Source organism: Mytilus californianus, unplaced genomic scaffold (genome assembly GCF_021869535.1).
Source record: "Mytilus californianus isolate M0D057914Y unplaced genomic scaffold, xbMytCali1.0.p SCAF_9, whole genome shotgun sequence".
NCBI lineage: Eukaryota > Metazoa > Mollusca > Bivalvia > Mytilida > Mytilidae > Mytilus > Mytilus californianus.
In genome coordinates, this window is record NW_026262745.1 from 97,739,527 (window position 1) to 97,765,414 (window position 25,888).

Sequence of the window (25,888 nt, forward strand, 5' to 3'; positions counted from 1 at the left end):
TGTTAACTTAAACTAACATGAAATATTTCTGGCAGCATTCTTTAAAGCTATCTGCTGGACAATTACTATATCCTATACAGGCGTCAGCACAGTAGTCTTTACCTGTAAAATTATCAAATGGGTTTTAAGTACATATTTTCTCAATATTACAAACAATAGATATTCAATTTTTAGCAAAGCATATTTTCAATGTTTAACTTTTCATCTTTCATCTACTGTTATGTCTATCGTTCTGCGACTAAAGGTTTTTAATTTCCCTTTCATGTAAATTCATTTTTGTTAACAAAATTGCTCTGACGAGCGAAAACCATTTTACGCCGTGCTCTTAATTCTATCAAGTAAATTTTATAACATTAAAGGTACCTGTTTTTACTGCTTCAGATGCTCATTTCTACAATTAATATCTCCTCAATGATATTGGAGACCATAAGATTTGAAAATCCTAAATCGAAATACATTTTTGGAGAGCTATTATAATCGAAAATGACCATTAGTATAGCCAAACCAGAGATGCATTTTATTTTTATTCAAAATAATGTTCTAAAAAATAAAACTACAGCAAATTTCAATAAAAAACAATACATCCATACCGTCATGCAGTACAAAACTATTAAGCTTCCGGGTTGAAGAAACCCTCGGGGACTAGCCAACCAGTAGACGTATCACATAAACGTTTTTTTTTTCAAACGTCCATGCGTAAACCCGATAAAATAGGATAGGTCATGTTATTCTCAGAATCCTGATTAGAGGATAGAAGTTATCGTAATCATCTTCTTTTTTTTTCTTAACATTCCATGGCTGATGATCCCTTGAATATTTTGCACTTATTAAAGTGAAAGTAGAATTGTGAAGTGCATGTAGTCTGATGAACATATACATGATTATTTTTTTTTGTTAACAAACTTAATCTGACGACCGTATAACATTTGATGCCAAGCTCTTAACCCTATCATGATTTCATTGTGTATCTAACTTAATTTACTAGACGTAATAACAATTAACAGTTGTACCAGTTTTTAGGCTGTTAAGTTGCCTTATGCTAGCACTCTAGATTTGCCTTTTTTCCCAACGAATGCTGAATTGGATGCCACTGTTATTATCTAGCAGGGTAATAGGTTATTTATAACTAATTGGACACTTTTTTCATACTTAAATTCTGGAATACAAAAGATATGGCCAGAATTACCTTAAATGATCGTCGAACAACGTAAAATAATTCACGTTGCACATAGTGCTCAATAGAAATCCGAACATTGTGTATTATCCCCTGTGCTTTTGGTAAGATGTCAAAGAACAATTGTATGAAATATTTCATCGCCGAAAATTTCTTAATACATGTCGTTTACATTGGCCAAATGGCAACAGGCCGCAGGAATATTGTTTGGCGGGAATTTTAACCTAGAAGACGAAACGTAAATATCAAGGATTTATAACTAACGTCCGTGTAAATTTGGAGGATACTGATGATATAAAGGTAAGTATTATTAATCATTTAATTCCACCTTATATAACAATGCTGTATTTTGATTGGACAAGAGACATGGTATTTTTCACCAATTTCTATGTATTAAGATTTTCTTTTTTCTGCCCGTGTATTTGTCATTAGGGAATTCCATGTGCCGCGGTATTTGCTAGCAAATACCATGGCAGATTGAGAATACCATGTCTAAAAATAACCCAGTGAATTATTTTTATTCTAATAGGACAAATTTATGGTTATTATTTATACACTGCAACTCCTACAACTGTTCCAAATGAAATATTTAGGATAAAAAACATCATTATTGAATTTGGAGCGAATGACGTAAAAATTCCGCGAACCTGTACTTTTAATGACGTCATAAATAAAACTCAACGGAAACGCATTGTCAACGTCATAAATAAGGAGATATCTATACGGTCAGTAACTGTACATCAAAAATGATCAGAAATTATTATACGGCCAATGCAATTTGACTGCGCAAATAGCACAGCTGCAGTATATACAAAAATTATACAGTCAAGTAGAAACTCCATATGATACCTGATTACAATAAAATTTCTGAGGTCAAGATGGATACAAAGAACATTCAGTGGAATTAAACAATTATATCATGCTTACAAGGGGTATTTTCCAAAAATACCGGTTTCTAGGTAAACAAATTTCCCTCGCCTAACGGCTCTAGAAATTTGTTTACCTCTCAACCGGTATTTTTTGGCAAATACCCCTTGTAAGCATGATATATTTGTATAATATTCTTTTTGTTTGTTTTGTTAGCGATAAATGTGGTTATTTAATTGATCTTAATTAAATGTATGCACATTTGAATTCCTTCGAAGTTCCTATTATGTTATTCCGTTAATTTATAACTGGCTTCAAGTTAGGTCAAATCAAGTTGTTGTTATATATATATGAAATAAAAAGAGAGATGTGATTGGTCGATGTAAAGGTCAATGAAAAAATGGACATATCAGATCGTTCGTTTCATTTCATTCATTACAAGGTGGGTTCTATCAAGGTTTGAGGATTGGTATTCAATGGGAAAAAATCGAAAAGGATAGAAATAAGAATGTTTGATTGCTATGAAGGTAGGTTAATTTTATATACCTTACATGTTAAAAGCTAGCAGTTGCGTCAAATTCAGTATATGTATGTCCAAAAAACTTCCAGTCAGATGATCCACCATGTAGCAAGTGTCTGACTTTAAAATTTCAATGTTTATGATATGTTTTCAAACCAGAACTTTGTTATTCCTTGGCCTAAAATCGTTGTTTCTGACTCATTTTAAGGAACAAATATAGATCTTTCAACTAGTTTAAAGTCCGAGAATGATCGACGAACCGTTTATATTTTTTTTACTCGGAACTACCGGTTATTATTTTCCAAACTTTGTATGAAGCACAGGCACTAGACGTTCTATCATAATAATAAAATATTTATAACAGCAATGTATAATTAAAACAACAGTAAAACAGTACTGGGATACTGGGGTAGTGAAACCATCAGGGACTAACAGTCAACTAGCATGCTTATTATGCAAAGCGTTTATGATTATGTACCAAAATCAGCCTTTTTACATTAAACTCCTTGTTAAAACGTTCTCCCCTACCACCCATTAAATGATGATAGGTTTTGTTATTTTCAACACGTTCTCCCCTACCACCCATTAAATGAGGATAGGTTTTGTTATTCAAAACACGTTCTCTCCTACCACCCATTAAATAAGGATAGATTTTGTTATTCTCAACACGTTCTCACCTACCATCCATTAAATGGGGATAGGTTTTGTTATTCTCAACACGTTCTCCCCTACCATCCATTAAATGGGGATAGGTTTTGTTATTCTCAACACGTTCTCCCCTACCACCCATTAAATGAGGATAGGTTTTGTTATTCTCAACACGTTCTCCCCTTCCACCCATTAAATGGGGATAGGTTTTGTTATTCTCAACACGTTCTCCCCTACCATTCATTAAATACGGATAGGTTTTGTTATTCTGAACACTTTCTCCCCAACCACCCATTGAATAAGGATATGTTTTGTCATTCTCAACACGTTCTCCCCTACCACCCATTAAATGGGGATAGGTTTTGTTATTCTCAACACGTTCTCCCCTACCACCCATTAAATGGGAATAGGTTTTGTTATTCTCAACACGTTCTCCCCTACCATCCATTAAATACGGATAGGTTTTGTTATTCTCAACACTTTCTCCCCAACCACCCATTAAATAAGGATAGGTTTTGTTATTCTCAACACGTTCTCCCCTACCACCCATTAAATGGGGATAGGTTTTGTTATTCTCAACACGTTCTCCCCTACCATCCATTAAATGGGGATAGGTTTTGTTATTCTCAACACGTTCTCCCCTACCACCCATTAAATGAGGATAGGTTTTGTTATTCTCAACACGTTCTCCCCTTCCACCCATTAAATGAGAATAGGTTTTGTTATTCTCAACACGTTCTCCCCTACCACCCATTAAATGAGGATAGGTTTTGTTATTCTCAACACGTTCTCCCCTACCATCCATTAAATGGGGATAGGTTTTGTTATTCTCAACACGTTCTCCCCTACCACCCATTAAATGAGGATAGGTTTTGTTATTCTCAACACGTTCTCCCCTACCACCCATTAAATGAGGATAGGTTTTGTTATTCTCAACACGTTCTCCCCTACCACCCATTAAATGAGGATAGGTTTTGTTATTCTCAACACGTTCTCCCCTACCACCCATTAAATAAGGATAGGTTTTGTTATTCTCAACACGTTCTCCCCTACCACCCATTAAATAAGGATAGGTTTTGTTATTCTCATATTCCTTATTCGAGAATAGCAGTTATCATAATTATCTTTTTTTCAAACGTTTTATAATATTTTATAAATGACGACCTTAAATTGAATATTTGGGGTTTGTAAAACGAAAACGAAATGTTATCTGCATGTATTTATGACGTACACCTTTTCAGGGACAACGACATAGGATCATGGATTACCTGAGGTCGATTCTTTTGGGGCGTTTGAGAACAATAAAAACGTACCGACAAAGTTATAAATATACCAATTACGCTAACAATATATTACTTTCTACAGTTTGGCTTAATTTTTTTGTAATGTTAATATATTGATGATAGAAATGCCATTAGCTATGTAAAAGCAGTTTACACATTTCAAATGAATAAAAATGTTGACAATTGAGTCCTTCATTGCAAAATCGCCAATTTACTGAAAAGAAAAAAAATATTGTACAATTTGAAGAAATATTTCTTTTCCAGTTTTCAAATGGAATAAAGAGAAGAAAGTAGGTATTTATCCAAAAATAAAGCAAAAACTGTTTTAAATCAAAAACTTTCAGGGATTTAACTGACAGGTAAAAGAAAACACTTAAATATGATTTTTTTAAAGGGTTAACGTAGATGTGACAGCAACATAACGATATAGATTAACGACATATATAAAAATTAATCATTTTTTGTTGAATCAGTTATTCAAAGTTTTTATTAAGTTTGGGATTTATTTGGAAATATATGGCACCGAGCACCACTGAAGATACATTATTTGTCGAAATGGCCATCTGATGCATTTGTACCTCTTATTGTCTTATATGTTATGTATGCATTATCTAGTGAATTCGTCTGTCGAACTTTATATTGATGAATGATCTTCTAATTGAATAGAGTAGTTGATTTTGTTGTGTGCAGTGTGTAGGATTTGACAATTGAGTCTAACTATTCATGCTGTTTACTGACTTTCTGCTATGTAAAACAAATAAATGAAAACGTATTCTTATTTTTTGTATATTGACTTCCTTGTCTATTGCATCAGAGGAAAAATTGTTTATTAATGAGATTCAATCAGTACACCAGTTTTCGACTTTGTAAGTGACTATTAATCAAGTGTAATTTTTTATAAATGTTCCGCCTGACATTTTTGGATTATATGTGATAGCTACATATTAATTACTTACTACATATTAATTACTTACTACATATTAATTACTAACAACATATTAACTACCTACTACATATTTATAACTTAATTTTTAATGGCACTACATGTATAAAACCAGAGGATTCCGAATATCTGGCAAAAATTCAAAAACAAGAGGAGCAAACATCCATAAATTACTTACTACATATTTCAGGTGTCGTTGTCGTTGTCCTGATAGTTGTCGTTGGTTCAGGTGTCGTTGGTTCAGGTGTCGTTGTCCTGATAGGTGTCGTTGGTTCAGGTGTCGTTGTCCTGATAGTTGTCGTTGTCCTGGTAGTTGTCGTTGGTTCAGGTGTCGTTGTCCTGATAGGTGTACAACAAAACCTGGTGCCACAACATCCGTTTGTATCTTTTTTTCCTTCACAGGTTTCATCTGCACTCATACATGTAGAACCATCAGGACATGTGTCTATGAATAAAATGATGAGTGACTAACAGATTTCTCACAGCAGAGACTGCTTTGTGTTGAATTAATAAAATAAAATATTAACTAAATCTAAAGTCATATTTTAAAGAGATACCAAAGTAGCAAAAAAAACAAAAAAAAAACAAAAAACACAAATACATCAGCCCTCTCAAGCTTCATTGAAAAAAAAGATTTTAAAAAAACCTCCATAATTACAATTTTGTACGGCACTCGCGGGTTTCGTCTACATACGACTCGTCAATGACGCACGAATGAAACAAACACAAAAAAAGTATGAAGTTGAAGAGCACCGACGACTAAGAATTTCCGAAATGTTTTGCCAAATACAGCTAATGTAGTCGAATCTTCGGGTATAATATAGTATTTCGAATAATTCAAAGTTTTGTAAACAGTTAATTATGACCATATCAATGATAATTCATGCCAATATTGAAGTTCTCGCTGCTGGGATGGTGATATACTCTCGGGGAGGAAACCTCTCCCTGCAGTGGCATCTGATAAGATTCTTAAAAATAAGTCATAATTGGTAACGAGCGTTATAATTTTTAAAGTATAGCGGCTTTGTTATTGTTTCTTGTTATAACATTGTTATCAACATTATAAAATCATCAGTAAATTTTTGTTGGAAAATGCCTATCCAAAGTCAGGAATATGACAGTAATTTTTCAGTCTTTCCGTTGATTGATATAGTCGAGCGTTTGGTTTTGTCAGTTTTTCTGGACTGCACCTGTTTTAATTTACCTTAGAATTTTTAATACTCTTAACCTCATACATGACTTAAAATATTAAAAAAAAAACAATAAGAATAAGCTTCCACAGAAAACACAATGCCCCAACTGTCTTATTTCGATGTTCAGTGACTTTGAAATTTTGTCAATATCTTAATTCAGTATAACTATTACAAATTTCACTCCATAATGAACAACTGTACAAATTTCACTCCATAATGAACATGTGTACAAAGTTCACTCCATAATGAACATGTGTACAAAGTTCACTCCATAATGAACATGTGTACAAAGTTTCAAGTTGACATGACAACAATTAAACTACCCTAAAAAACAAAAACAAAACGTTTAATAAACCTGATACGAGACGAATGGACTATCAGACGGACAGACGAAAATAACATAAAAACATAATGTCCCTCTTATCGATGACGAGAATAACGACATATTAGCAAAACAATTCATCTTTCTGATTTGACGCTTAGGTTAAAATTGCATTGCCAAGAGGGAAAGTTTAAGACTGGTCGTCTTAGCTTGCATGGCAGAAGATGATTACGCTGTTGACCCACCCGGCCGCGCTTCTCTGTCAGTTCATGTGATTCCCTGGGTTTTCGCTTGTTGCCTTGATTTGTATCTTCTTAATCATGTTAATCAATATACGAAATTGAAGATTGGCAAACTAATGTGTCCTTAATTTATGTCATGAAATTTCTATACTTTGTTTTCAATTCATTCAGAATAATTGTTGAAAATTTGGCCGACACTAAGGAATTGTATATTTCAAAGGAATGGAAACGCGGCTCGAGATCAATCGGGATACCCGCAGAGCACCCGCAGAGCTATAATCCATGTCTGACTCAGTAGGAAGTATGATGAATAATATAAAGAATCATGACGGAGGTCCATTTCCTGTCATATAGATCGGTCTTTTAATTCACGGGGTCATCTTGCTTGAGAAGATGAAAAGTAGAGAGAAACCCAAAATCAAGAATAAACTTTTATTCCATGAAAAAGGTAAGGCCTTAGGTATCATTTTAATGCCCCATCAAACATACGTTTGTAATATTGTATTATGTAAATTCTCATTAAAATAGATCTTGGTCTTGAAACTTGATCGAGTTTCATCCGGATTACAAAACAAAAAATACTGTGTTTTGATTTTTTTCTAAAAGCTCGACAACTACGAAGTGCAAAACAAAACAGTTGATATCATTATGAAGCTGAAACCTTATTCTATCATTTTGCCCTTTTTTTAATTTTCTGGTAAAATTTCTGAATTTTCTACGATTTTTCGAAATTTCAGTTTTGAATTTCATTATTCTGTCAAAATATGTCTATCAATCTGGGTGTGTACTACGATTTCTTTTAAATATTGGAAAGTGAGAAAATGAGATATCATTTTAAAGATGGAATATTTTCCTACAGTTTGGTCTAAATTACGAATGCTAAATGTAATTGGTACAATGAAAATGATTTTATTTCGAAATATGTTGTAAATTTGAAGTAGTGCGTCAATAAATACATCGACACTTCGTATTTTGGTAAGGGTTAAATAACTACTTGAAATAGATGTGACATTGACATACAACTTAAAAGCTTAATCTTTTTTCTATCACATAGTGTTGGTTTTATGAAAATGGTGATACAAACGAATCTGCTATGATTTTTCAAAATCCCATGTTTATAGTTCACATTGACGCCATTTTGTTCAGTCAAGTTCCACAACGACGAAGTCGGAAATTACAGGCAAGAAATATATATATAAGACTTCCGATTGGGATTGATTGTGCCGTTTTATATACGATTTTATTCATTTTTTTTTTGTCAAATACTATTTTTTTATACTAAATCGTTGTTTGGTATTGCAGTTTGCCATTATTAAGCGTTGCCGCAAATTACCATACGCTTAACAGTAAAACAGTTCCTTCCTTTTTTCTCGCAGAGCAGTAGTCTAGAGGTCGCAAAAAATATTCCTTCGGTGTTAAAATAAATAATATGCGAATGTGGGAAAGTTTTAACTGTTTCTAATTAAAATTTTTATTGCATCTCGGCATAATTTAGCATTAATTAACAGGTGAGCTCGGCGTGATTAATTTTTGACATCTTAAGTATATAAGACACAAATTAGCTTGTCATTGATACATGATATATTATACCTGCAAATTGGAACAACCCATGTCATTGTTTATTATAACACCTGTAATCTAAGTTCTTTTATCGAGATAATACTGCAGCTGTTTACTTTTTTCTTCCTTCATATTGATTTATTAACTTCTTTCTTTATCAGTCATATTTCACAATTGAAAAGTCATTTAGTTACATTTTTACATTTCCTTTCTTTTGCATGAAAACTATTTAAAACTCGATAAATGTCCGATTTCATCTCATTGTTACATACTGTACTGGCCGGACCAGCGAGTTTAACCAAGATGACTGGGTTTATGTAAAGATAAAACAATCAGGAGCTGACTTTTATTTTACTACCAATCCAAATGGTGAAAAACTGAAAATACAAATATAAATACAATTTTACAATGTGTTCAATGATAATTAAAGTCCATTAAAAATACGGATAAACAGTTCGTAGATTTATAAAGCTGTTAATGTTCTTTATAATAATAAATAGATGAATATTCTTGCACACGTCGGGTTCTGTCTGAATTAAATTGTGTAATCGCAGATACGAACAGTTTGAACGGTTAAATGTTTATAGTTTCTTTATAACATAGGAAAACATATTAAAACAGTTCATCGCTGATGTAAAGACATAATTTGTAATGTTTTAAAGGTAACTCACGCTGTGGTTAGCCACGAATTGTTCCTTTGGAAAACGTGTCCGCTGAATGTTCCTAGCAGTTGTGCACACGGCTTGCTGAGCAGTTTTCGTCACTCAGAAGAGAAGGGAAAGTAACATGGGTTCCTACACTGTCCTGTATAAAACTCCTAAAACCGGAGCATATAAAGTGATGTACGCAATGAAACATAAACAATATAAAATGATGATCACATGAAAAACAAATGATGAATGAGTTTCAGAACACTCCCCGTCTGAGGTCTATCTGACATCACTATTCCATTATTAAAACAAATAAAATGTTAAATATATAACAGCCGTCCAAAGTTCCACTTATATGAACTTGGAAGTAATCCAACGGGAGGCTGGGTATTTCACAGCTTCTTTCTTAGATAAGGTGGTGTTTCCGACGAGATCGCGGCGATCTAAGATCCAATTCCATGGCTGTAGTTCTGATGGATGAATCTCCTTTCGATACAGATATGCGATCCAACGGGGACGTCTTGCAAAACGGACGCTTTCCTTTACGTTTACGGCATACAGTAGACCAGCCGGTGCCATGTTCCTTTTCTCTGTGACTAAAGTCCGAATCGTCTATTCTACTTTCCTCTTGTCCTTGCGTATCCAAAGGCAAATTGAAGCTTTCCTTGGGAATTGAATATTTTCGGATGTACTTTTCTTTGTCGGCATTCACTTTTGGTGATGTTGCTTCCAAAATGAACTTTTCGTCTTCTGCAAATTTGACGATCGAAGTCGCTGATTTCGTTTTTGGTTGCCCATGTAAACGGGGATATTGTTTAAACGAATCAGTTCGAATTCCATTTGACTGGGTGTTGGTTTTATTACACTCAGGTAATTTCTTTGTATGTGGTTTCACAACACTGCAAGCTGGATTTGTTTCCTTTGTAGTGAGTTCAAGGTGAACATGTTGCTTATCGGAGCGTATTTCACCAACGATAATCCAACCCAGGTTTAACTTTTGCGCAAATGGAGACTTTGGTGGTCCTAGACGTTGATCAAGGACGTGATGTGCCTCTATTAGGTCTCTTCCAATGAGCAATAGGATTTTGCATTTTCCATCAATCGGGAGAATATTTTTTTGTAGTTCTTGCAAGTGTTGATATTGCAATATATCCTCAGTTGTAGCAATTTCGTTCCGATTATTGGGAATGTTATCGCATTCAATCAGTTCAGGCAGATTGAATCTAGTATTGTCTTGTACAGACTTTACGACAAAGCCGTTTCCTCGTTTTCCGGAAGTAACCTTGCTGCCGGAGCATGTGGATAACATATAGTCTTTTGTTTCTTCCTGTACGTTGAATAGGCTGAAGAATTCAGGAGCGGCGAGAGACCGGTTGCTTTGGTCGTCAATAATTTCATACATGCGAATTACTTTGTCCTGATTATTTTTGTGAAAGACATTCACAGGGAGTATCTTGGCACAAGATTTACTACTGTTGCCATCTTTACAGATATCTGTGCAAGTTGAACTAACAGAGGTTAGCTTGGTTTCAGCTAACTCAAGTTGCTCCCCGCCGTAGGCTGTATCAATTAGCTCCACGCCGTCGACTGATCTAGGCGGTGAAGGCGGTGCACCTTTGGGTTGGTACACTCGATTTGTGTGTAATGCGGTGGTGTGTTGTTTACTTCCGCATTCATTGCAACTGATACTTGCCTTGCAATCACGACTTCTGTGCATAGTGGAATCACAGCATTTGTAACAAAGATTGTTTTGCCTCAACAGTTCCTTGCGTTCCTCGATTGATTTGGCACGGAACGCTCGGCATTCGTTTAAGGTATGCTTTGTATTATGCAATATGCAAAGACTTTGTTGTTCACTGCTGTCTCCAGGTTGCTGTTCAACTGCTGTCTTATGAACATTGACTTTAGAATATGTTTGAGGTGTGAACTTTGGCGCAGCACCTTTTGTACTTGGTTTGACTATTGACCCAAAAATGAACCCAGGATCGTTCTTTATTTTGCTAATTTCTCTGATGAAGGCAGAGAATTCTGTGAAAGGTGGAAATGCAACTTCATATTTAGACTTGTATCTTGAAGCCCTTGTTATCCACTTTTCTTGGAGTCCGTATGGCAGTTTTTCCACTATAGGATTTATCCCGGATGAAGAGTCGAAATACGCAAGCAAACATCCCAGCTTGGGATTTTCCTTGTGATATTCTATTTCTGAGATAATATCTGACAAATCGTAAAGGAGTGAGTTGTCCTTATTCGTCAGTGTTGGGAAGTTGACGAGTTTGTTAACGAGAGACGCCTCCAACATTTCTGGAGCACCATATCGGTCGTCAAGTCTCTCCCATAGTCTCTGTAGGCCTCTTGTTGGGTTGTTGGCATTTGATGCCCTTATACTCATGGCATGTTTGGCAGACTCTGGTCCAAGCCATTTAATAAGTAGGTCTATCTGTTCCGAGTCCGAAACTTGTAATTCGTCTATGACGTTTTTAAAGCTGGCTTTCCATGTATGGAAGGATTCTGCCCGGTCGTTAAAGCTTGTTAGCCGGGAGAACAACAGGTCCTTGCGTAGGAGAAATCTGGTTATCTCCGACGTAGGATTGATTTGTTGCTGGTATGCAACAGGGTTTTCTTCTATTACGCCTTGTTTTTGGTGTGAAACAGGGATCTCTTCTATAACGCCTTGTTTTTGTTGTAAGACAGGGATCTCTTCTATGACGCCTTGTTTTTGTTGTAAGACAGGGATCTCTTCAATAATGCCTTGTTTTTCTATGCCAGTTAGTGTTCCCATATCTGGGAATACATTAACTTCTGGTGACTTAGCATGTGTAGGCAAGACCGCAGGTGTCTGTGATGGCAGGTTCAATGCCACGGAGGGCACGAAGTCTGGCGCTTCATGACTTAGCTCAATCTTAACAGACGTTTGTTTTTTCTGTTGAGGGGCTGTCGCTTCCTGTATGGCGGTTGGTTCAGGATGTTTATTAACAAAGTCTTGCACACGTTGGAGCGGGTCTTCCGTCTCTTTAGGGAGATCGTCTAGCGCTTGGCTGTCATCGTACTCTAGGATACGAGCCTCGGCTTCTGCGGCTGCAGCTTCTTTCTGTGCTTCTAGAAGGTTTAACTTGGCTTTCAGCTCGGTTTTTTCCCGGCTGACACGTGCGGCCTCCTGTTTAATTTGTGCTTTCCTGCGTATGGCCTCTTGCTCTGCTTCATGCTCCATTTCAGCCTTTTTGCGAGTGGCTTCCTGTTCCATTTCAGTTTGTCTGAACAGGGCTTGTTCCTCTAACATTGCCTCCTGTTGTAGGATAAGTGCATGTTGTTCGACAAAGGCTATTTTTGATTTAGCGGCCTCTGCTTTGGCACGCTTCCTCCGTGCTAGGCTTGACATGTCAGACACGTTAGAGCTACCACTATGTGAGGTTTTCTTACTTTTTGAGGTCTTTGTTTTAGTAGATTTAGCCTGTGTCAGGTCGAGCCGATGTTCGTGCAATGTTTCTAGGGCATGGTCCACTTTGGACAGACGAATATCCAATGTGAGATTGCATGCGTCTATGTCTTTTTGACTGTCCAATGTTCTGGTCCTTTTCAGAAAGTCCAGGTACTCATCTGTGAGCCTACGATAATTTGTGCAGGCTTTAACAAGGTTATCCTGGGCTGTCAAGATTTGCTGGATCTTGTTAGGAGGCGTGGTGACTTCCGATAACTGGGACTCTACATCTGACCAGAGGGCCTCTAGTTCCTGACAGAACTTGTCACGTTTTTCTGTGAAAGCTCCTTTACCTTTTTCCGTGAGGTCTCGTACTCGCCTCGTCTCGGGATTTTCATCTAAATGTGTGGTATTAGACGGATTCTCTATAAGTTCTTCAGGGACATCTCCCTCTGGGGGCTGAACCTCTTCTTGCTGTTCCGCTTGACTGGGATCCATGATGGCTCAACGTTGTTTGTTTGCTGCCAAAACACAAGCTGTGTTGCGTAGTGTCAAGGTAACACCTACGAACGATGCTCCGTTGTATTTCCTGATCAGGAGATGTGTAGACAAGTTGTTGTCAATTTACTAGCACGAAACGTTGTCGTTGAAACTACGTTATAACTTATGGGTCTGCTGACTGTCGTGGAGTGGCGTACGTTATCCAAGAAAAACAACAGGCACGTTGTAGCTTTTTCACTGTACTGGCCGGACCAGCGAGTTTAACCAAGATGACTGGGTTTATGTAAAGATAAAACAATCAGGAGCTGACTTTTATTTTACTACCAATCCAAATGGTGAAAAACTGAAAATACAAATATAAATACAATTTTACAATGTGTTCAATGATATTTAAAGTCCATTAAAAATACGTTAAACAGTTCGTAGATTTATAAAGCTGTTAATGTTCTTTATAATAATAAATAGATGAATATTCTTGCACACGACGGGTTCTGTCTGAATTAAATTGTGTAATCGCAGATACGAACAGTTTGAACGGTTAAATGATTATAGTTTCTTTATAACATAGGAAAACATATTAAAACAGTTCATCGCTGATGTAAAGACATAATTTGTAATGTTTTAAAGGTAACTCACGCTGTGGTTAGCCACGAATTGTTCCTTTGGAAAACGTGTCCGCTGAATGTTCCTAGCAGTTGTGCACACGGCATGCTGAGCAGTTTTCGTCACTCAGAAGAGAAGGGAAAGTAACATGGGTTCCTACACTGTCCTGTATAAAACTCCTAAAACCGGAGCATATAAAGTGATGTACGCAATGAAACATAAACGATATAAAATGATGATCACATGAAGAACAAATGATGAATGAGTTCCAGAACACATACCTTCATGAAATATCAAGATAAAAAACAAGAATGAAAACGTTTTTCATAAGTAACTTTACATGTGGTTGTATTGTGATATTTTTTTTTTGTTGGTTATTTAATTTATTTTTGGTTTCATTATTATATCACCTACTATACCACTTTCGTACTGCACTATGTAAGTACCATTACTCTTCAATAAAATATGTATTTCGAATGATCTTCTAAAAAAACCCAATTATGATTTTTTTTTACACCAGGCAAATTGAAACAAAATGCCCCTCAGAAGGATTTTAGTTCATTATTTTTTATTACAGAAACATGCCCAAGAAGAAAAAAATATCGCCGTGAATTATTTACCTTCTTTACCGGAGAGCGCTTATAAAGTGAGATAACTGGTGTCTGATTAAATGACCATGTTCGATAACTGCTACCAGATAAGTAAAAAGCCAGTTAGAGCGACGGGGTGTAATTAACACACCACCCAAGTCAGAGATGCATCATAAAATTTTCTTTGAAGTCGGCCGCGTTTCCATTCCTTTTAAATATACAATTCTTGTCGACACAGAATATCTTCCCAATGAATAAATTTTGTGTATGTATACAGTTTATTGTCTCACATTTGTATGCATGGTTTGCAAATAGGCATTAACAATAATTATGTCGGTTAATATGAAATCCTACGATGATTATTGCTGAAATAAATTCTTAACTTACCAGTACATTTGCAACATGCTTTACCACACGTGCACTTAAAGGCTAGTTTTTCCACATAACCTCCTAATGATGGACATGTATCAGAAACGGAACAATATCCACCTCGTCCAGCGCATGCAAAATTCGGTTCGCCTGTAAAATGTTATAACAAATTATTCCAGAGATAAATAAACCAAACCCTGTACTTCTACGAAAATCTTTAAGAGGTAAAATATTATGTTCTTGTTGAATGGATCACTGGTTAAACCAGATAATCAAGATAATGACCAGAAGTAAAACGACGAAAAAAGGAAAAAATCCATAAAATCACTTCTTCAAAGAAAAATAGCAATTGAACAACACGAACCCCAAAGTCATATTCTCACAAAGATAAAATAGATTCTTAATGTACTATGTACTAAACATTTGTGTTGAAGAACATTTTGATACAATAATGTGTTAGTGTTTCGTAAACATAGGATGAAAACAAACTGTTAATCTCAATTTTAATTAATTGGTATTTGAAAAAGAATACTGAGCAACACTTTCCTTTCGATATAATTTCGCATTTGGCTAAATTTACCTATTTATTCTCTTTCAGACCAGAAATAAAACGACGAAAAAACAAGAAACAATCCAGAAAAATAACAATTAATTATTTGTAAAATTCTTTATCATTATCAAAAAGTCCTTAAAAATAAACACTTACCTTTATACTGATTAATCATTGTTATTGCCACAAACAAAACTAGCAGAGCAGTTTTTCCCATGTTAGCTATCTGAAAGGTAATCAAGAGAATGCCTGAAACGACGATGGTTATAGCTCAAACATCTAAATGAGTCTGCTCAATGGACCACTAAAGAAATTATGTTGCCTTATGCATGGGAGTGTTATTGTTGTGGGTTTTTTATTGGTCCATACGTTATTAAAAAAACTGTGCACGTTTTTAAGCCATTTAGAAAAAATATTTTCATAATTTATATCATGTTACCATGTAGTATTAAAATAAAATTTTATTCACGTTGCAATTCAAAATATTGCAAAAAAATCAACCTAATATGGTATATTTCAATCCTATTGTATGATATCGCTAATTTATTTATTGTGTGTCTTGCTTGCAAATGTATAATTATGTAATTGTTAATTTATAATTTTTTTCCTCTTGTAGCACCATACGTGTAACTACGTTGTAAAAAATGGTCTTGTCTTGTCTTGTCTTGTCTTGTCATTAACGAAGGAATTGCATGATGATGATGGATGTTTTAAACGTCCTTGACAACCAAAGGAAAAAGAATGTTGGTGTTGTACTCCTTATGAACCCATAAAAATAGATATATAGCACTACTTTCTGCAGAGAAAATAATTGTTAATAGCAACATATCTATGTTTACGATAATAAAATCATTTCTTCAAACAGCAGAGGTATCGACCACAGTCCAACAAATTGAGACAGTTCACGACTGCTCTCATGCATTTAATTGACATGAAGTAACACATGAAATACAAGAAATTTCGTTACAATTATTGCATAATAGATCTGAATACGGTAGGAATTATATATATGTATGAATAACTGTAAGTTGGTAGCTACGGGGTTAAGATGGGTCTTGCAGTTTACGTTGGGAGTACAGTCAGTTATTTTGAATTATTGTTTCTCTTTTGGTTTTCTAGTTTTCCTATTCTGTACGTTATTTTGAAATCATTGCGATCAGAATTGACCTTTCCCTTTTGTTTTCTTGGTTTTTTTTATGGCAATTTATGTTATTCTAAAAAGAAATTATGTCTTTGCTTATTCATATTAATTGCATCTGTTCAAATATATATTTGTGAATTACCGTATAGCGGGTTATTTTCGCGGGTGTAAAATTTCGCGATTTAGGGGCAACTAAGTATACGAAAAATTTTGGCGGTTTTTATTTTGGCGAATTATTTAATCCCAATTAAATATTTTGGCGGATAATGAAATGGTTGCAGTTAAAAAGTTGTAAAAATTGACAAACAAGGGTCTATTGTTATGGTTAAATGATTGTTTTACCTGCATGACGTTTCATTTATTGATTATATTTTAATACAGTTAATCAATAGAATACCGGAACATAGTTATTTGTCACAGGTATACAAACTTCTTGTAAATGTTACGATTAATTAGTTACAAAATTGACCGGACCTTTGATGTACTAATTAGATTATAAAATTATCATGAGTGACTTGCAACTGTTATATAATTTGACACTAATTAATAAGGATGAAATACCTGACAAGCGTACCTTACACTCTCATATTATTATTTATTTTATTATGTAACCAATAAACTAATTAACACCTGATAGCCAGTGAACAATCGCCTTTTGCATTTATTTTGTTTGAATTAACATAAACCGTTATTGATCCGTCGAACGGGAAAAAAAATAGATAGTTTACAAAATGTTTTAGCTATTAGAAAGTATCGAACGTATGCATAAATTTTCGCGAAATTTATTTTCGTGATTCCCCCTCACCCGCCAAAATAAGCGAAAATAAACACCCCGCGAAAATAACTCCGCTATACGGTACTATGATTGTAATACACACTGGATAAGCGCTCATGATGGGCTTGTTTAAAGTCTCTGACCAGATCTCAAAAGACGGTGAAATTCTAAGAACATATGGATCCGCATGACGTTCGAGGCATGTACAGTGGGAAACAGTTACCCTGTCGACGCATCCGGTCTCGCTCCGTATAAGAGTCCATGTGATTCAATCAGAGATTATTGACTGGTTTATATATTAAAAAAGAATTTACGAATTTTGAACATAGTGCTTTGCTGTTTCCTCTTGGTTGTTAATGAAATCATTCGTTGTTCTCTAATCATCAATAATTATATTCTACAAAACGTAAACTGTTTGATTGAATCTATTAAAGAATAGATTTAATATATCGATTGGACATGTACTTTTATTCTCGCATGCTGTCAGTATCATGGGTAGTAAGGTCGTCATATCGAGGAGCGTTTAGCTCAGTGATTTTGTCATAGTTTGGTTAAGTTAATCATGGATTAGTTAGGTTACTTCCAAGAACGATTGCCTCAGTTCTTTTCAAATGAGCAAATAAAAAGCAAATTACATATTTGAATCTATATTGTAAGTCAAACGATCTAAATTGAAATTGTTGTTTTTAAGAAATTCAAAATTTCGAAATTGGTATGGATTACTAAATTTTATCATCGGTACAAGGACATCATTCGTAAATATAAATCAACATGCAGACATCAAATACGTTCAGGTATTTCACATCCAATATTTTATGGTAATATTCTTTACAAAGCACAAAAATGTCGGCATTCACATCAAAAGCTAACCAAACCTTTAAACAGACTTATTCGGAAGGGATATAGTTACGATACTGTTGTCAGATCATTAAGGATTGCATATTTTGGTATTAATATTGATTCACTCATAGGGTCTTGTATTTTGTCATTGTATATAGGTAACATAACTCTAATAACTTTATGAGGTTAAGAAGTTGAAGAAATTAGGCAAAATTCTAGCAATAGGCAACATTCAATCATTTTAAAGTAGTAGTCCAATTTTTCTTCCCTTCTTTTCAACCTACTCACTTTGCCAATGCTACCTAGTTGGTTTACTGTTTAATTTGTTTTCAAATTCTTTTTCTTTGCATGTCCCTAGCGGGGCTCCGTAAATATCTATGCACATGTACCGAAAAACTGTGTTTGCGGATGAATATCTCTTATATCGCATTTTATGCAGGTAATAGGGTCTTTGCATCGGAAATAAACACATTTATTCTAAAACCAGTTGTTTGCATGATACGGGTTATGTTCTTCTCATATATTTTATGATGGTACGATACTAAACCCCTAACGGGAGGGATTGTACCTGATTTTCATATGATGAAGACATAATCTTTTAATCAGTTTAATTGAGGTCTGGAGCTGGCATGTCAGTAACTGCTAGTAGTCCTTTGTTAATTTATGTATCATTGTCATCTTGCTTAGTTTCTTTTTTTACCTATTCTGACATCGGACTCGGACTTCTTTTAAACTGAGTTTTACTGTGCGTATTGATATGTGTTTCTTTATTCTACATTGGCTAGAGGTATAGGGGGAGGGTTGAGATCTCACAAAACATGTTTAATGTTATTTGGTTAGACTAGAGGAGAAATCACAGAGAATAAGATGAATATTAGCAGCAGAATTCCATTTATTATTAGTTGTTATTGGCTTGGAAAATACTCATAGATCAATTCTTTGTGTCTTTGGTGTTTTTGTGACTTGATTATTTTGCTTTGTATCGATATGATTAGTCAATTCATTTTCAACTAATTTTTATAGTATGTTGCTGTTACACTACTGCTCAGGTTAAGGCAAAGGGATGGTTTGCAACCCGTAAACATTTAAACCACGCCATATTCTGCATGTGCATGTGCCTATCCAGAGTCTGTAATGCATTGGCTGTCGTTTGTTACTGTATAACATATTTGTTTTTCGCTTATTGTTTTAAACATAAATCAGGCAGTTGGTTTTCTCATTTGAATTGCTTTAATTTTGTCGAATATAATTGCTTGCTAAGAGGTATGAGTTTTGTTAATTGTTAAAGGCCGTACGGCAATGCACACAATAACAGTATTTTGACAATTTGTCCAAAATGTGCCGACTTTGGTGGCCTATAATGAACTGTCTTGCCTACCTTTAAGGCTTTTGAAATAGATCCACATAAGAACCACATTATGGCCTTTTTGATATTTATGTTAAAGTTGAAAATCAAGGTCATATTTTGCCAAAAATGAAAAGTGTCCTTTTCAGTGTTTGGGGCAATTCACTTTGAAATATATCTGAATTTTCTACAGATTATGTGGGATAGGATTGAAAATCCATGTGATGATACTAATACATCGCCAGCAGTCATCCTGTTTCAGTGATTCACTTGTCGAAAGAATCGGTTTTATCTGAATCACCATGTTATGTTACTGTAAATAACCAGCAGTCATCCTGTTTCAGTTATTCACTCATCAAAAGAATCGGTTTTATCTGAATCATCATGTGATGTTACTGTAAATCACCAGCAGTCATTCTGTTTCAGTGATTCACTCGTCGAAAGAATCGGTTTTATCTGAATCACCATGTGATGTTACTGTAAATCACCAGCACTCATCCTGTTTCAGTGATTCACTCGTCGAAAGAATCGGTTTTATCTGAATCACCATGTGATGTTACTGTAAATCACCAGTAGTCATCCTGTTTCAGTGATTCACTCGTCGTAAGATACGGTTTTATCTGAATCACCATGTGATGTTACTGTAAATCACTAGCAGTCATCCTTTTTCAGTGATTCACTCGTCAGAAAGAATGAATTTTATCTGAATCACCATGTTTTTTAAATGTAAATCACCAGCAGTCATCCTGTTTTAGTGATTCACTCATCACAAAGAATGAATTTTATCTTAATCACCATGTGTGTACTGTAAATTATCAGCAATCATCCTGTTTCAGTGATTCACTCGTCAGAATGAATAAATTTTATCTGAATCAACATGGGTGTACTGTAAATCACCAGCAGTCATCCTGTTTCAGTGATTCATTCGTCAGAAAGAATGAATTTTATCTGAATCACCATGTGTGTACTGTAAATCAACAGCAGTCATCCTGTTTCAGTGATTCACTCGTCAGAAAGAATGAATTTTATCTGAATCACCATGTGTGTACCGTACATTTCCAGAAGTCATCCTGATTCAGTGATTCACTCGCCAGAATGAATGAATTTATCTGAATCACCATGCATATACTGTAAATCTTCAGCAGTTATCCTGTCTCAGTGATTCACTCATCAGGAAAAATGAATTTTATCTGGATCACCATGTGTGTACTGTAAATCTCCAGCAGTCATCCTGTTTCAGTGATTCACTCGTCAAAAAGAATGAATTTTATCTGAATCACCATGTGTGTACTGGAAATTACCAGAAGTTATCCTGTTTCAGTGATTCACCCGTCAGAAAGAATAAATTTTATCTGAATCACCATGTGTGTACGGTAAATCTCCAGCAGTCATCCTGTTTCAGTTATTTACACGTCAGAAAGAATGAATTTTATCTGAATCACCATATGTGTACTGTAAAACTCTACAGTAGTTACAGATCTGAATTTTGAGATCCGAGTTTTGATTTACCTCTTTTAGGCTTAATATGAAAATAAGGAGTTGATGTATAATTGCCAATGAGACAACTATCCACCAAAGTCCAGGAGCCTGTAGTACTGTGGTTGTCGCTGGTTCACGTCTGTCATATTAGTTTTTCATATATTGTTTTGTGATGAACTAGGTCATTAGTTTTCTCGTTTGAATTGTTTCACAGTTTACCTGTCGACTATACGGTATGGGTTTTTTTCATAGTTGAGAGCCGTACTGTGGTATATAATTGCTTACTTTCATTTCGTTTAAACAATATATAAGTATTCTCATTGGAAATCATACCACATCTCATTTTTATATTGACCAAAAATATCGACTTCTTATAGGAATTGTTGAATGTGAATGACATCCATGTTTATTTTTTGGCAGAAAATATATTAAACAGAGAAACTATAAATGGACAGCAAAAAAGACCATTTAGAATAGATGGAAAGGGGTAAATATATCCAAATATATACATTGGCTTAGTATTTGATTTTTTCAAAAGTGCACAAATTACAACAAAACAAAAGAAAGACAAGGATTCAGAAAAAAGGAAAAACTGATATAAAATTCTTTTGGGTCATAACATTTGGGTTAAATCCATCACCTTCCTTATATTCAAAAGGGAATATGTACTGTTCTGTTGCATCTTTTAATGATTAACTGTCAGCTTCAGATACATTTAGTAAACGATGAAGGCATGTGCTACATAGATACAGCTAATGACGCCTCGTTTGGTGTTGGATATTCATCGGCAGAAACGATGTCACGTTTACGGATGTCTATGGCGCGGAATCAAGGTCAAAAATACTTATTTACGTATAACCATAATTCGATTACATACAGAAATCGAATTATGTTTATACAGAAACAATTCCATATATACATATATCAAATAACGTTTATACAGAAATAATTATGTATATACGGAATTCGATTTACGTTTATACGGAATTCAATTTACATATATACGGAATTCAATTTACGTATATACATAATTCCATTTTCGTATATGCGTAATTAGATCTACGTATTTATACACAAATCAAATAAGGTATATACGTAAATCAAATTCCGTTTATACATAACTATCTAATTCGTTTTACGTATATACTTAAATCGAAATACGTATATACATAAAGAATTCCATATATACGTAAATGAAATTTCTTTTATACGTAAATCGATTTCCGTATATACATAAATCGAATTCTGTATAAACATAATTAATCTGTATATACATAATTTTCTGTATGTACGTATTTCTATTTACGTATATATACGTAAATCGAATTCCGTATATACGTAAATCGAATTAGGTATATGTGTAAATATTTATGTATATACGTAAATAAGTATTGTTGACCCTTATTCCGCGCCATAGATGTCAGTAGAGGAAAGTAATATTTTCCCATTGCTGAATTTTTCAGATACTTTTGATACGTCTTGTTCAATTTCAGATGCCTTTAATTTGCATTTCAACTTTCCTTGGACTGCAACAACATTTCGTAATGACAAATCACTACTGAAGACCAGGTTTGACTTTCCATGAGGAGCACGCCTTGGTTTCATAATAACTGAATCGCCGTTATAGCTTTCCAGTTTGTCTTGTGAATTTCTAATAGGAACACCGTTGTACAAGCTTTCGTACTTAATTAACATATATGTTCTCAGTAGAGATTTTGTTATGCAACCTGAATGATAGATGATAGACTGCATAGTCAATAAATGCTTTGTCATCAATTCTTTGAAGCAGCCTTTGATAATTCTTTATAAAACTTGATTCCCTTGAATTATGCTTTCGGTCATATGAGTTTTTTTTTGTGAGACTTACGATCTTTAAAATGTCTTATGTTCATAGAAAAACCAAACATTCCAATTTGAAACTTGGCAGATTGGCAAAATGCATGCCTGGCATATATGTTTCAGCAGCTGTAATGATTTGCTCAGGTAAACCTTTTGCCAATTCAGCACTGAAGTAACCGCAGTTGTGTCTGTTAGGGTATGATTTATAGCACAAACGGTTTGAAAATGACTTTGTAATCATCACTCCGACGGTGATTTTGGTCGGAAACATCAAAAGACCCTAACATAGAATTATTCTTTCCTGGGTTCAAAAGACTCGATAAATCTACTTTTGCTAATGCCGGGCATATCTATAAGCAACTTAGCAAATAACACTAATCCTATAGTATTTCATTCCTACTTCGTTTCGGATTTGATAGACACAGTTTAACAGGACTGTGGAATTGTGCTATATTCCGGGTCTGAAACAAGACCTACCCAATTGATTTCTTATACAACAAATATAACTAAAAAAATCAATTCAATAAAATTTTTTTCGATTCCTAACATCACTGAAGAGACATTAATTGTCGAAATCCGGATATGGTGTATAAAAATATTTGCACCTTTTGCTTGCGGTATACCATCTTTTCCGCTAGTTTATTGTTTTCTGTTTGGTATTAAATTTATAATTAAGATCCATTTATTACACCGGGTGATCCGTTTATTTGGCAATCGCCAATGGCAGTCAGCAGGGTTTAAGAACATTTGTTGTTCGACCTGTTAGTCAAATGCGTTTTGTTAAAATATACTTTTTCACTTTTTTGGTCTTTTGGAAAATGTTGTTTGTGCTGTATTTAGACCCCTCTAACAAGAAATTTGTTTTGCATGCACACGTATAAAAATTGCGGTTTTTATCCAACGCAATCCTAGGTTTGAACGTTGTTTTCAATTTAGACTTGCTTATATTTTTTCGTTTGGGCTTGTATTATATTTGCCTTCGGGTTTATATGATCCGTTCATCCTATTTTGACTTCTCAAAATTCAAGAGTCTATCCTAAATTGAGGTAAATTATATGGCCTTCCAAATACCGTTTCGATTCCTAACATCACTGAAGAGACATTAATTGTCGAAATCCGGATATGGTGTATAAAAATATTTGCACCTTTTGTTTGCGGTATACCATCTTTTCCGCTAGTTTATTGTTTTCTGTTTGGTATTAAATTTATAATTAAGATCCATTTATTACTCCGGGTGATCCGTTTATTTGGCAATCGCCAATGGCAGTCAGCAGGGTTTAAGAACATTTGTTGTTCGACCTGTTAGTCAAATGCGTTTTGTTAAAATATACTTTTTCACTTTTTTGGTCTTTTGGAAAATGTTGTTTGTGCTGTATTTAGACCCCTCTAACAAGAAATTTGTTTTGCATGCACACGTATAAAAATTGCGGTTTTTATCAAACGCAATCCTAGGTTTGAACGTTGTTTTCAATTTAGACTTGTACATATATATATATATATATATGTCTCGGAAAAAACGAACAAAACAACCATCTACAAACGAATCGGCTGACAATTTAAAACAAATGAAACATCCATACATTAAGCAAAAATGAGAAAATCATTGCGTGACAACTACCCTAAACCGCTTTGTTTTTGGTGCGTTTTGGGTTTAAATTATCCCTTTGGTTTCCTTACGTTTTAGTGTCGAAAGTTATCCAAGAAACAAGTGTCATACGCACAATATCAATATTATACAATTTTTATTATTTAAGAATTGAATGCTTCTTTTTGTAAATGTATTGGGGTGTAAAAGCGTTGACCGAAGTACATTTTGTATGAAGCGCGGAAACGCTTCATTCTAAATATGTGCTCACGGTCAACGATTTTACAACCCTATAAAATTACTAAAAGAAGCATTCAATACTTATAATTACATTTTTTTGCTAGGATCATGAAAACACGATTTCTATCAAGTTTTTCTTTTATTTACCTGTGCACTTTATTGTGGAAGCTCGTGTCATCATGAATGTTACATTTCATTTTTAAATGAAGGCTAATTTCAGAATGACGCGAGATTGCTGTTTGCTAATCAAAGAGTAAAATCACAAAAATACTGATTTCCGAGGAAAATTTAATCGGAAAGTCCCTAATCACATGGCAAAATCAAATGACAAAACACAACTGTCATATTCCTCACTTGGTACAGGCATTTTCAAATGTAGAAAATGGTGGATTGAACCTGTTTTTATAGCGCTAAACCTCTCACTTGTACGACAGTCTCATCAAATTCCGTTATATTTACAACGATGCGTGAACAAAACAGACATTATAAATAAAATAGTCAAAATATGGGTACAGCAGTCATCACTGTGTTACAATATCAAAACAAACAATTATTTACAAAAAAGCACAAAATAGCGTTTTATAATGAAACATACATGTCATGTAATTATTTTATTATAACTGTAGATATTTTCACATAAATTTGCTTCTGTCTGCTTCATGGTTAATGACCGAGTCTTTATCCATCCCTGAAATAATAAGATTGCTTTCGTTAATCTATAATAACATTAATGGTTCGAATGTTACTGTTCTAAATGCATTAAGTGCTTGAAGCCAAAATATCTGAAAAACCAAAACTCATTGAAAATTTGAGGAGCTGATAAAACGAAAAAGGACCAAAAGTATATAAACCTCAGTGAATATCAAATTACAAAATGTAAATTAGATAAAAAAATTACTTTTAAGGATAATCGCTCCTCTTGTTTTTGAATTTTTGTAAGATATTCGGAATTCTCTGGTTTTATCCATGTAGTGCAATTAAGAATTTTTTGCCCACGTACCCCTACTTTTTTCCCATTATTTGATTACATATAGTTTAAAATGCCATCGTTGAAAATCTTATAAATCCTTGTTATTTTTTCATAGTTTTTAATGGCTTATAGCTCGAAAACAAGCACACGGACCTTTCATTTTTTTCTGCTTTTTTAGTTCCTTTATTCATATACTTTTAATCTATAACAGCCTTTTAAAAAGCTTGTTATTTTGAAACAGAGT

General features: G+C 34.4%; 2 protein-coding genes and 1 long non-coding RNA gene across 6 annotated transcripts in view; 1 reads left to right on the forward strand and 2 right to left on the reverse strand.

The window, feature by feature from the left end:
- LOC127714556 (uncharacterized) overlaps window positions 1-25,888 on the forward strand; it is a 93,451-nt gene that overhangs the window by 43,021 nt on the left and 24,542 nt on the right. The window lies entirely within an intron of this gene.
- The window catches only part of LOC127714554 (uncharacterized), a 45,065-nt gene that overhangs the window by 2,125 nt on the left and 17,052 nt on the right, over window positions 1-25,888 (reverse strand). Inside the window, exons 1-2 of one of the 4 annotated variants that reach the window (XR_007987779.1) lie at window positions 5,614-5,738; window positions 18-102 (exon numbers count right to left, since the gene is read on the reverse strand). The exons of 1 other annotated variant lie outside the window; for it this stretch is intronic. Coding sequence is in view for 2 of the 3 variants with exons in the window: in XM_052220637.1 (XP_052076597.1) it covers window positions 18-102 (85 nt within the window). In the remaining variant the exon portion in view is untranslated. Of the gene's footprint in view, window positions 1-17; window positions 103-5,613; window positions 5,739-25,270; window positions 25,363-25,888 lie in introns of those variants that run through there. 2 more of the 4 variants (XM_052220637.1, XM_052220636.1) reach the window with 2 other exon arrangements.
- Window positions 5,788-15,781, reverse strand: LOC127714557 (uncharacterized). The gene is made up of 3 exons (XR_007987781.1): window positions 15,587-15,781; window positions 14,899-15,030; window positions 5,788-5,880 (listed from the first exon to the last, which is right to left on the reverse strand). It is a non-coding gene; the product is annotated as an uncharacterized LOC127714557 (long non-coding RNA).